The following is a 13,569-nucleotide window of genomic DNA, read 5'->3' as shown; positions in this document are numbered from 1 at the left end:
GCTAATGCCTTTACTCACACTGTGCTCCCCCCACTCCAGCCTGAGGCTGTTTCTAACATTACTTCAGAGGATACCATTTACCTATAAAAGAAAACACATATTTTTCATTGCTTTCCAATTATTTTTTAAAATGTTGAGTACGTCCTTCGATTATCAAATATTTGATGTGTGAAATAAATATTAATGTGTGATATTAAATATGTGATTATAAGAATAAGCTTGTTTCTTGGTTCCTCAATCGAAAGACGTGCTTAACATTCTATTCTTACCTTTAAGACAAATCAAGCTTAAAACAGTTGAAACCCTCATTGAAAGTAAATTTAATAATACTCTTCAAACTTTGATTCGGTACTGTATTCATTTATAGCATTGTATATTTTTGATTCAAAAATAATCTAGTATTCCAGCAATCTCAAACGTGCTTGATTCTAATCAACTCAAGCACATACGACACATGTGTTTCATAACATTCTAAAATATCATATAGTTATATTCAATGGCTTTTGTAAAACTAATGATAATAACTGTGGCCGATACATATGGTAATTTTTTCCTAATTGGAGACTTGCAAGGTCTATAGAAAGAAGTCTAGACAAGCGGTCATATTGAATTTTGTTTTGAGATTTGTTTACACGCTGTAATCTGAGCTAATGACCAGATAACGTGTTATTTGTAAAAGGAAGATTTACTTACTTACTCCTTGGCGCTACAGGCCGATGTGGCCCTCGGCCTCCTCCACAAAGCCTCTCCATACATATAAGGAAGATTGAGTACTATAATATTATTGTATAGAAGAGCCTATTTTAATACAATTGAATATAGTATTAACATAATTGCCGAATTAGAAGCTAGAAAAATATGCTGTGAGAGTTTAGCCTAGTAATTATTCCAATTATGGTCTCTGAACAGCGATTACTATTTCAATTATAATACATTAAATTACGCTTGATAAAGCATGGGAAGAGATGTAATTCATATGTCCGGGATCCGTTGAAATGTCTTGCGTAGGTACCCCAGTTTGGTCATCACTGTATAATCGAATAACAACTTATAAATATCACGATTCAATTATGTTTTAATGAATTGAACACTATATTCAGATATAACATAGAATTTTTGTTTCATTCATGATTAAATAAATACATAATGTTCTGTCTTTTTCTACTGGAAATATTTTATTTTCACAAGTTTAAGCTCAAACTTCAAATGAAACCCTGGTTTTGCGGGGATAGAACATCCAGTAGAAAATAGAACTTTCGACAAATTTATTTAGAAAAACAAGATACCAGTTTTGGTTGCTACACCATTCTCAATCTGTGGTACACTCAATGGCAGTTTACAAGACATTCATAATATGTAATAGCCGAGACCGGTATCTGGTTATTTGAATAAATATGTGGCTGCTATAATAATAATGCTTTTATTTCAATGAGAAATGATAGTAGAAGCTTAAAAAGTTGAAAAGGCATCCTTCAGAATCTCTGAATAGCTCGTTTGCTGAAGTGGCGATGTCATAACCAAAGAAGTACGTAGTAAGTAGCATATGTGGCTGTGATAGCTTCAAGTCTCTCCATTCAATTAGAAGCATGAATGCTTACCTGACAAGGAGTGGCTGTACCCCATTCACTGAGCACAATAGTGTTGATAGCCTGTAGTGCAGCTTCAATATCCTGCTTGTCACATTCCTCAAGTCGGTTCAGTTTCAATTTCAACTGATCAAAATCTCTCGTGAAATGCGATATTACTTCACATGCTGAGGAGAACGCCACCTGTAGGAAAGAGCGGAAGTCATTAGATTTCGTTGAATTATTCAAGAATAGAAAAAATTGTAGCCGTAAAAATTTCAGTGTAAGCAATAGGATTCGTCATTTAATAACAATTCACAAGTAGGTTTTAACCTAATCTGGAAAATTCAATGGTATTTTCTAGTACCATGTGGGCTGGAGGACGGCCGAGCAACTCCTTCAATCCCGTTGCGGAATCAAATCTTAACTCAATGGGTATCATTCTATCCCACACTCACAAATATTTCCTATTCCATGTATTATTTTTTTCACTCAATTATCAACATCATTTATTCACTTTCTAATGTATTGTTATCCTCCCTTTTTATTTCATTATATTTATCCTTAAGATGTTGTTATTATGAATATTAATAATTTAAACTCATCTATTTCATTATCGATAACGAACTGCGAGTAATAATCCTTTTGTTAACTATTTTAACGACACTACAGTCTAATATATCTTTGAATATTAGTTATTAAAGCTAGTACTCACTGTGGAGCGCTTTCGGATTTTTAGAATCCATTTTCAACACTCAATGTTCCACAGTGCGTACTAGTTCTAATAACTAATATTTAAAGATATTACTGAGATAGCTTTTTAGTTGTTATATTACGGTGATAGCTTGTAATTAAGATGATAACTGATAAATACTCTGGTCTGCAAGTGCAGGTTTGACGTCTTGAGTGGGAACGGACTCCTTAGACTTAGAGGATATTAGACTTTAGTGTCGTTAAAATATTTCCCAAAAGGAATAATTTAAAAATTATTTTGATATGATTTATACTGAAAGGCAAATAAGTAGAAATATCTTTATTATATCATTGAACTCTCTCCTACACACAAACCAGTAGTCTTTAAAGGTGTTTCCTTGGATATATAGATTTATTATTTTTATATTGTATCTCATTTTTTTCATATAACATTCTGGGAAATGGATAAATTGATTTAATTTAGAATTTAGAAATGACCAGTATTGTACAGATGCCATATCACGAGGTCCCTGGCTGACAATTGAAGAAGAAATTATCTAAAGCGTGTGCACAAATAACATTTTTTGTTTGAAAACTAAGTAGCCAACTGAAAGTGTTTAGCACTAAAACACAGCTATTTGAAAAAATAGTTCATAAGAATGATTTGGGTGTATTAATGGAATATTTCGCTGCATTCTATCGGCCAGGGACCATCCCGTGGTACATCTATACAGTAAGATCCACTTAAAACTTTCAGACTTTCCTTATAAATAAATAAAATAGATGCTCACAATCAATCAGTGCTGAAAGTTTGAAGTGAAGTGTATAGCAAAAGTGTAAGAAACAAAAACTTACAACAGCGACAAATTCGAGTTTAGAGTAGAGTGAGAAGTAATCGAGAAGAGTGTTGATTCCATGAATTGCGAGTTGAAGCCGAGTGAACGTTTCGCCAGATTCAAGTGCAACAGGCTGCGCCATTGACAGTGAAACATCAACTGCTACAATGGTTGGCATTTTATCTGCAAAATATAATGTTTATAAAGTTGAAGATGGTCGACTAGAATGGTGACTCTAATCAAACATGACCAGATTAGCTAAGAGAACTAACGCTGCCTATTAACGGTGGAACATGCATGGTAAACGTGCATGATCCACGTGACATTATAAATTGTTGCGAGCAAAATCTTTTGAGGTTAGGTTTTGTATTTCTGATTTTTTTTTTACTTTGCTGCTCTATTTGAGGTTGAATTATTTTCCTATCATTACAATTATAAATTTTCCAGTGGATTATGTATTGTTATTGGTTGTTCATTTTATGTTAGAAGCCTCTCGCTGATGATGAGCATGCATGATGAACATACATGTATGTACATGATAAACAAGCATGACATGCACGTTAACCATGCATGTTCCACCATAAATGGGCAGCCTAAGGCGTTACACCTTTGAGTCTGCTAGTCCTATCTGGTCGTGGGCTCAAATCCCACCGGTAGCAATGGACGTTTGATCACCTCATCCTCATCATTCACCCTCGCTCTATTCCATTACCCACGCACAAGTTAACAGGACAGTCATGTGGACATCAACCACAATAACAAAAGCATGATCATAACTATGTTGATCTTTAAACATGATTTTCTAAAAAAACAACAAACTTATTTATAATTTATAATTAATTAATAATAATAATAATAATAGTAATAAGCCAAGTTGCCAAGCAGCAGTTTAGTTGTTTTATTAATGTATATAGCCTAGTATAATTTTAGACTTTGAGTTTGATTATTAAAAGTATGAATAATGAAAACTCTGTAATTGATATTGAAGATGAACTTCCAAACACAGACGAAATTCCAAGTTGATGAAAGACCACTAGCCTTGCTACAAATCAAAATAATATCTGTGATAGCCTAACCCTTGTGATAATCTATTTGTAAATCTATGTGATAAAACTAGTTTTACTCAAAATGATCAACGCAAAATAAGCCTTAGCAACTCACCAGACAAGGCTAATAATGGCAAAGCTACCTGGAAGATGATAACAAAGAAATCTAAAAGACCTACTCAGCCTGATAGAAAATAAAATAAATTGAACTTTGCAAATGTTGTGAAAACTAACAACAAAAAATCCACATACAGAAATATCATGATTGAAACAAACTTACCCAGCTCAGATTAATTACAGGGATAACGTAGACAGGTGTTTTTTGACATGAAGTAGTGATGCTAATATGTACAGTACAGTCCATACACAGTATGAATACCCAGCCGTTGGAATATGGGCTGTCAATGAGTATCAAACTTGCTAAACTTCATCACACGGAGTGCTTTCTTTTGAAGTATGAGAATGTCCTTTGCATGAGCCGAATGTCCCCACACCAATATTCCATACTGGATATGACAGCTGAACACATCAACATCGCGTGAAACAACATAATCAATAGTTGTGCACTCAGAAGTCATCTCATTTTACAAAGTAAGTAGATTACTTGTGGCAGCTTTTTGCAGACTCCAACAATGTGAGGCTCCCAATACAATTTGGTGTTCACGCTGAATCCAAGCAAAGAGTTAGGAGCTGCACTAACTTCTTCTGATCTGGCCAAATTACATATTATCTCCTGAGTTAGGCTTTCATTCAATTTCAGCTTATTTTCGCATTTTCTCTGAACCAACTCTTGGCCTCTTTGAAAAGCTACAAGTCAAAAAAAAAAAAAGCTCATGGGCCATCAGCTTGGCTGCCTGGGGCCCTTTGCGCTGTCCCATGATGGTGGTGTAGTCGGCATAAAGCAGGCTGGGGTTGTCCAGGTGCAAGTCATTAATCATTATTGAGAATAACAATGTTTCAAGCACCGGGCCCTGGGGTACTCCATCTGGTAAACATGCCCTACCAGAGGTAGTACCCATAATAGATACAACCATACAACCTGCTGTCTCTCTCGTAGGTAATCAGCAACCATGCTCCATGCTCTGCCCTGAAACCCGTAAGAAGTGCTCTACTAGCACTGACAGGAAAGATCCAGATAATTTTCGAGGATGGCGAATTCCTTGCCTCACATTGTTTGGAGCACAGAGTATCACAGTGCTCTGTTTTGGGTGTAAGTATAAGTCCAATGGCAAAATACATGTCCTCAAATTTTTGGTTGGGATCGATTTAGTATGTTATTTTGAGCACAAAATCACAAAAATTAAACGGCGGTCAATATTGTTTTTAGAATAAAAACAGCCATTTTGACTATCGAAATCATCAAATTATGATTTTCCTAACCTAAACTTCCCTAACCTAAAGCTTTTTCCTAACAAAAACTTTTCTAACCTAAAGCTTTCCCTAACCTAAGCTTTTCCTAACCTAATATATTAGAGGTGTTGTGAACAAAGTGAGGTAAGTAAAACTAAATCTTTTTTAAAAATTTATGATGAGTAACCTCCGTTTATTTCTTGTGATTTTGTGTTCAAAATGACATACTAGATCGAGCACTGTTTTGGCCCCTTGATGCTTATGAATGACCTCTAAAGCAGTCAGAGGGTAGTGTTCTTTGCAGATGACCCCATCTCAATTTCCAGAGGTGTTACAGGAAACTGTCCAGAATGCTGTCCTCAGAAAATTAAGATAATATATGGTGGATCAAAATAGTACAATTATAACCTATCATTCATCTTTTTACAGTAAAATCATCTATGACCAGTTCCTGGGGTCACGCACTAGCTTTCTACAATGTGCTACTAGTGCAGCATAAGGCTTCGAGTCATTTTTCAGCTTCAGGGATTACTGCTGGTAACGTTTAGGGATATCGGGATACTTGCGGTGAACAATAAATATGAATTTTTCTTGCTTCTTACTTTCAGGGATATCGGAATACTCGCGGTGAACAATAAATATAAATTTTTCAGCTTCAAAAAGGTGTGATACAGCCATATACGAAATTGTGATACAAAATAATGATATCAATAATCAAATGATACAAAATAATCACCCTCAGTATCATGATTTATTATTCCACTAGACTGGAGTTGCCCCGAAACCGACTCGCAAGGAACTATAACTTACCATCACAGGCAATAAGATTTTCCAACATTTCGAGGAAAATACAGGGGAAACGGGACTCTTGGTTCTAAACCCCTGGAGATGCAACTCTATTCACTGCAATATTTGTATGAGGTAGCTCTTTTTGGGAGTCAATCACGTTCACAGCACATATTATTAAACTTTAATTGGAAACTTTAGACCCTGCTTATCTGGAAATCCCAGTTCTTTGCATTGGCAACGAATTCACTTTTTTTTTCTTTTTACCACCTATATCATTGAGATCAGGGGCACGTCAGGTTATGTAGGAGGGTGAGGTCAGGGTATCAGCGGAAGATCCGTTGAGCGCTTAGCTCCATTAATTCTTGCATTGAATACAGAGGGTTCTCAGTCAGATACTTTTTGAGCGCCTTTTTGAATTGGTTGTGACATTCAATCTGTTTGAGGTCATCCGGTAGGCAGTTGAAAAATTTACACCCTGAAGATTCTGGTTGTTTTTGTGATTTTTGTAGTCTGTTGTAGGGAATTTCAAGATAATTTTTTCTTCTTGTATTGTGCTCGTGGACTTTTCTTCTGTGTAGCTTGTCTGGTTTGAATTTTTGTATCTGCAAGATTGTTTTAAGTATGTATAGGGATATTACAGTGAGGATCCTATCCTGTATGAAGTATGGTTTGCAGTGTGTATCGTGTGGTAAACCGTTTATTATTCTTATTATATTCTTTTGGAGAATTAGAACTTGCACAATGTAGGTCTGCGGGGCTGCTCTCCATGCTATTATTCCATAGCCCATATGTGATGCAAATAGCGAGTAGTAAGCTATCAGAGCAGTTTTTTGTCAGCTATTGCCTTTATACGTTTGATGGCAGAGGGCTGAGGATAGTTTACCTATAAACTTTTCAATGTCAACCTGTCCAATGTCAGGTGTCTATCAAGTGTAATTCCCAAAAATCGAGCTGAATTTTTCTTGCTTCTTACTTTCAGGGATATCGGAATACTCGCGGTGAACAATAAATATGAATTTTTCTTGCTTCTTACTTTCAGGGATATCGGAATACTCGCGGTGAACAATAAATATAAATTTTTCAGCTTCAAAAAGGTGTGATACAGCCATATACGAAATTGTGATACAAAATAATGATATCAATAATCAAATGATACAAAATAATCACCCTCAGTATCATGATTTATTATTCCACTAGACTGGAGTTGCCCCGAAACCGACTCGCAAGGAACTATAACTTACCATCACAGGCAATAAGATTTTCCAACATTTCGAGGAAAATACAGGGGAAACGGGACTCTTGGTTCTAAACCCCTGGAGATGCAACTCTATTCACTGCAATATTTGTATGAGGTAGCTCTTTTTGGGAGTCAATCACGTTCACAGCACATATTATTAAACTTTAATTGGAAACTTTAGACCCTGCTTATCTGGAAATCCCAGTTCTTTGCATTGGCAACGAATTCACTTTTTTTTTCTTTTTACCACCTATATCATTGAGATCAGGGGCACGTCAGGTTATGTAGGAGGGTGAGGTCAGGGTATCAGCGGAAGATCCGTTGAGCGCTTAGCTCCATTAATTCTTGCATTGAATACAGAGGGTTCTCAGTCAGATACTTTTTGAGCGCCTTTTTGAATTGGTTGTGACATTCAATCTGTTTGAGGTCATCCGGTAGGCAGTTGAAAAATTTACACCCTGAAGATTCTGGTTGTTTTTGTGATTTTTGTAGTCTGTTGTAGGGAATTTCAAGATAATTTTTTCTTCTTGTATTGTGCTCGTGGACTTTTCTTCTGTGTAGCTTGTCTGGTTTGAATTTTTGTATATGCAAGATTGTTTTAAGTATGTATAGGGATATTACAGTGAGGATCCTATCCTGTATGAAGTATGGTTTGCAGTGTGTATCGTGTGGTAAACCGTTTATTATTCTTATTATATTCTTTTGGAGAATTAGAACTTGCACAATGTAGGTCTGCGGGGCTGCTCTCCATGCTATTATTCCATAGCCCATATGTGATGCAAATAGCGAGTAGTAAGCTATCAGAGCAGTTTTTTGTCAGCTATTGCCTTTATACGTTTGATGGCAGAGGGCTGAGGATAGTTTACCTATAAACTTTTCAATGTCAACCTGTCCAATGTCAGGTGTCTATCAAGTGTAATTCCCAAAAATCGAGCTGTATCTGTCACCTCTTCATCAGTATTTAGTTGGTTTTCGGTTGCTGATCTTGTACTGAAATTTATTACTGTACTTTTGGAGGTGTTTATATTAAGTTTTAGGTTTGACAGGGCTGTTTTTGTTGAAGCTATGGTAGTATTATAATTTAATTGTAGTTCATCCTGGTCTTTTCCATTTATGATTTAAGTTGTGTCATCAGCAAATAGAATACATTTAGAAAACATTAAAAGTTGTTTGGGCAAACCGTTTATGTAAATAAGAAATAATAATGGTCCCAGCACAGATCCCTGCGGTACTCCGTTTTTCATAGGTTGGGCTAGAGATCTGGCGGTCATGGTTTTGCCTTTGTTTTTCTATCTAAGCTCCACGCATTAGTATCTGTCTGTTAGATAGTCTTCCAGCAACTTCCTTGCTTGGCCAGGGATTCATGTATTTAATAGGTATATTATTTGAAGATCAATTAATTGTAAACAACAATTACCGAAAACCTGACTTGTAGTTAGGCCTACATACTATCAGACTGTGCTAAATAAAGAGACAAGGATAATTTGAATAGAAAACCAAAAATACATGATAAGTTTCAGAGAGCAATATTTTAGCGCATCTATATTAGTTACCAAATTAAGGAAACTAATGATCTGATTATTATTAATGATAGTTTACTTACAAATTATTTTTACCATCAACTAGTCAGCATTCAATAAATTTAATCATAGTTCATTTCATGTGGTGAACATTGAAATAACAAACAAACAACAGACTCAGATGGAAACTATGGAAGGACATAACCTCAACCTAACGCTGACAAAAATATTAACAGAATCCATCTTGACCTTACACAGCACCGTAATGCGCATGCTCAAGTAATTTTCCCATTCAATCAGTTCTTTGAATTGTAACGTTTTTATTCTATAAAAGGAATTTTTAATCCTGTTCTATTTAGCAAGCAATTTTTTTGAATGATAATCTCGCAGAAATAATTTATCTTTTAATTCCCTTAGCAAAGAACGGGTACTCTGCTAGTTATGCTGATAAACTTGGTTCAGCTTTTTTTATCTTTTTTTTTTGGAACTTTACAGGTTGTCCACCCGTCTACTTGTTACCTCGGCTTTCTGACCACAGGCGACAGCTTATCCCCTCATAAATAGATATCGCTAAGTGAAAGTTGGAATCAAGACATTGTGATTGAATAAAAATATTAGATTTATCAACTCGTTTGCATGGCACCTACTGGAATTGCAGGTGACATACCGTACTGTCGTTGTCATGCAGGCTCAACTTACTCACCTCAGGTCGAGAGCATGTGCTCTCAAATGGTGTCACTCAGACCAGTCGATTCTAGTTTCCGCGACGTCACCATTTGAAAACACATGCTGCGTCGAGAAGAGACTTGATTCTAGTCGAGAGCATGTGTTTCCAAATGGTGACACTCAGACCAGTCGATTCTAGTCTCCGCGACTGTCACCATTTGAAAACACATGCTCTCGACTAGAGTCGAGTCTCTTCTCGACCTGAGTCGCGTAGTGTGAGTTGAGCCACAGAAAAGAAAGAGTTCTTGAAAATTCCTTCTATTTTGTGGTAGAGCCTAAGATGACATCCTGTTGTTTCCGTGCACGACAGAGTGTTGTCTTGCTTACTTTTGTCAACTGGTCTTCCCGTCAGCATGTCACCTCCGGGACATTATTGGCAGATCGTTCCTTCTATCACCGTCTACATGTAGAATGCCAGAATCTGCTGAAAAATATCTTAACTTACTCCCTCTACTAACTCATTTCCAGGCCATTATATATAGGAATTCCTTATACTAGATTGAGGTTAGGAGAAAGTTAAAATCAAGGCATTCAGACTCTGTGATTGAATAAAAATATTAGTTTTGTCAACTCGTTTGCATGGCAACTACTGGAATCGCGGGTGACATCCTGTCGTTACCACACATGACAGAGTTGACGTGTCATATGACAAGCCGTGCATGAGAGAGTGTCTCCTTGCTCGCTCGCGTCAACTGGTCATCCAGTCTGGATACTGGATGTCACCAGTTGGAGTTGACGGCGTCAGCCGGTCTGCTAAAAACAATTTTAGAGGTTACATCCTGACGGGTTGTCCAGTTGACATCCAGACGTCTACACATTTTCTTTTTGTGGTGGGGAGGGGGGGCTTACACAGGATCAAAATTATGAGGGGGGATCAGAATTATGTTCAAGTTGTAAAATCTTATCATGGAAAATATGGATAAAATCAATTTATAAAAAAATTATGTATTATTATCAACTATTACAATAAATTAGGTATTTGCTTGGAAAAATATTATTATTGTTAGTAACTTGTCTTCTATCCATCTAAACTATTATAATTTTTTTGGGTTTGTAGAAAACTTTTCCAAAACCCTGTTTTTATAATCCAGTCCTGATTTTCCTGACAGAATTTTCGATGGACGCTCATCAAACACAGCCCAGTCAATCCATCTTCTCCCTTTGTTCTTCTGAGCCACATCTTTACTCTTCAAAGGGTACTAGAAGATCGTTCAACAGTAGCCGTAGTGGATGGAAAAACACTTAAAATGAGGAGTGCACTCCTTGTTGCTGGGAAAAAAATATTAGCCTCCTCCAAGAGTGCAGCTCCTTCAATATCCTTCAACTTGTCTCCTGTTAAATCCTTCTTTTTCCAAAGATTATACCACAAATCTAATTCTGCAGAGTTACAACCCAGCTCATAAAACTCAATGGAAGATTTTAGTTTTTTTTTAAATCTTTTGAAGTAAATTTCAGTATGTATGAAGGGTGAAGATGGGATAAGGCCAAAGCAGGTGTATTTTCATTTGAGAATCTAACATTTAATGATTGGGTTAGAGAGTCAAGATAAGGGATGATCAATGACCGTCTCCAATATTCAATTGCAGTCTCAGATGGTGGATTACTTCTGTGTATTTGCTTTTAAACAATTCGTGGAACTGTTAACTCAATGCCAACTTTCTCTTCTATATCCTCTGATTTTCCAAGTAGCTCATCAGAAACATGTTCAATTCCTTGTCGATCCTTCTTGATGACATCAAGGATTTCACTAATATGTTTCCTCACCATAATCAAATCCATATCTTTACTTTGTAGAACATTCACAACAAGTTCACAAAATTGCAGAGAACTTTCCAATCATGACTAAACCTATGATGAAAATTGGTTTGGTAACTGGGCAGTGCAATTGATAGGCAACTTTTCTTGTAGCATAGTTTCCTTCAACAGAAAGATGTTCTAGCACATTGACAATTACATGGAAGCTGTCTGAAAACTTTCTAATGCTCTTGTATTTCTCAGACGATCTGGTCTCACACAGAGCCTTGATGAATTAGGAGCCAAATTCCTGCAGGCTGGCTACTCACAAAAGAAGGATATTGTATCCTTGACAGTTGCAATTAAGTTCCTTATTTCCGGTACTTTTTGGGTGACTTTTTATTCTTTGAAATATACAATTCAAAATATATCAACAAAATAAAATGGAACACATTCACTAACTGTATCAGGTAATAAAATCCAGACATAAACTTCAATAAAGATTAATTTCATTTCTGCTCATTTGTATAAAAAATGACTTTTCTGTCGCTTCAAACTTTTGGTCTGCCATCTTCAAATCTAGCTACAATTTTTTTTTAAAGGGAAGGTGGACGGTGGTCATAATACATGATTTAGTCACAGAAATTCCAGAGAAAATGAATGGCCAAACCCGCACACCAATATCTCAACCCGTTTCAAAGTTATTCGCATTTTAAAATACCAATAAATCATACAAAAATGAAATAAGTTGATCCATAAAAATCTGACAGATCAAAAGCCACTTACTCAAGGCCAAAGTCGTTATTCATCTATTTGTATGTTCTGCAATAACTTTAAAAAGAATTGATCAATCAACAGCTTCAAATCTTGAACACATATAAAGCTTTCTGCTCTGACAACTCAAGAGCTGAATTATGAATATATTTAATTTCTATTTTTCTATAATCTGTTGATATGAGAAGTTCTTTAATATGATAAGGAGAAGAAAAGGAGGATGATAAGAATAATGAGAAAAATGAGAAGTGAATATAATATTATTTGATGATCATGAGTAGAAAAGAGTAGGAAGAGATGATGATAATGATGATAATAATAAGAGAAGGAGAAGTGATGATGGGATATGACAGATAAGGAAAAGAAAGAGATGAAAAAGAAGAACTTCTGATCATTTTCTTTCCCTCTCATACTTATTTTCCTTCTTCTCACTTTTTCTTCCACTTTTATTCTCAGCTCTTCATCTTCTTCTCCTTCTCTTCCTCTTCCTCCCCCATTCTCATCTTCATTTTCTTCTTCTTCTCCTTATTCTTCTTCTGCTATTTCTTTGTTTCTTCTTTTTCTTCTCCTCTTCTTCCTCCTCCTAGAAGAAAAAGAAGAATAAGAAGACATGAAGAAATAGCAGAAGAAGAATAAGATGGAGATGAATAAAATGGAGGAGGAGGAGCTGAGGGAAGAGGAGGAGAAGGAGAAGAAGAAGAGGAAGAAGAAGAAGAAGAAGGAGGTGAAGAAGAAGAAGAAGGAGGTGAAGAAGAAGAAGAAGAAGAAGGAGGTGAAGGAGTAGGAGGAAGTGTGAGTGTCAACTATTGTTATATTCTTATTGTTGAAGTTGATCTAACAATCTCTTCCAGGTTTCAGACTGGACAGACAACCAGTCCTCTTTTGAAAAAAACATGTTCTATCCAAAAATTGTCTTTGTTCAAAAAAAGGTCTGGTAAGCTTTGTTATGAAATAAGGTGGAATCTCTGAAAAAGTCTCTCTTTGTTTTTGGGGACCCAGGAGAACATACAGTCCAGTCAAATGGTCGTTTTTCAGGAAATAGCCCCGAAAGAATTTTTCTCGACGGTATTTTGAGGCGCTGAATTCAAATCTGAAATTTGCTGACACGCCAGAGGGCGGCTTCACCCGCAAAACCCCCAAAATTTCGGACTTTTTTCAATTTTCCCATTTTATCTCGTGAACCTTGAGTTTCTCAAGAAAAATCATTCCTGACAAAATTAAACAGAATAAGATTTCCAATAAATTGAGTGGTCGCGCAGGATTCTACCATTTTTGGTTCCGGAGCTACGAATTTTCAAA

General features: G+C 36.1%; 1 protein-coding gene across 2 annotated transcripts in view; it reads right to left on the bottom strand.

The window, feature by feature from the left end:
* The window catches only part of LOC111043744 (integrator complex subunit 14), a 41,447-nt gene extending 32,189 nt beyond the window's left edge, over positions 1-9,258 (bottom strand). Inside the window, exons 1-3 of one of the 2 annotated variants that reach the window (XM_039422375.1) lie at positions 9,120-9,258; positions 3,114-3,277; positions 1,599-1,769 (exon numbers count right to left, since the gene is read on the bottom strand). In XM_039422375.1, coding sequence (XP_039278309.1) covers positions 1,599-1,769; positions 3,114-3,277; positions 9,120-9,135 — 351 coding nt within the window. In that variant the 5' untranslated portion in view covers positions 9,136-9,258. Of the gene's footprint in view, positions 1-1,598; positions 1,770-3,113; positions 3,278-4,420; positions 4,438-9,119 lie in introns of those variants that run through there. The other variant, XM_039422376.1, reaches the window with a different exon arrangement.
* Between the last annotated feature and the right edge of the window lie 4,311 nt (positions 9,259-13,569).

Source organism: Nilaparvata lugens, chromosome 2 (assembly GCF_014356525.2).
Source record: "Nilaparvata lugens isolate BPH chromosome 2, ASM1435652v1, whole genome shotgun sequence".
NCBI lineage: Eukaryota > Metazoa > Arthropoda > Insecta > Hemiptera > Delphacidae > Nilaparvata > Nilaparvata lugens.
Note: the sequence above shows the minus strand (reverse complement) of the source record. Positions and strands in the feature narration are given on the sequence as shown.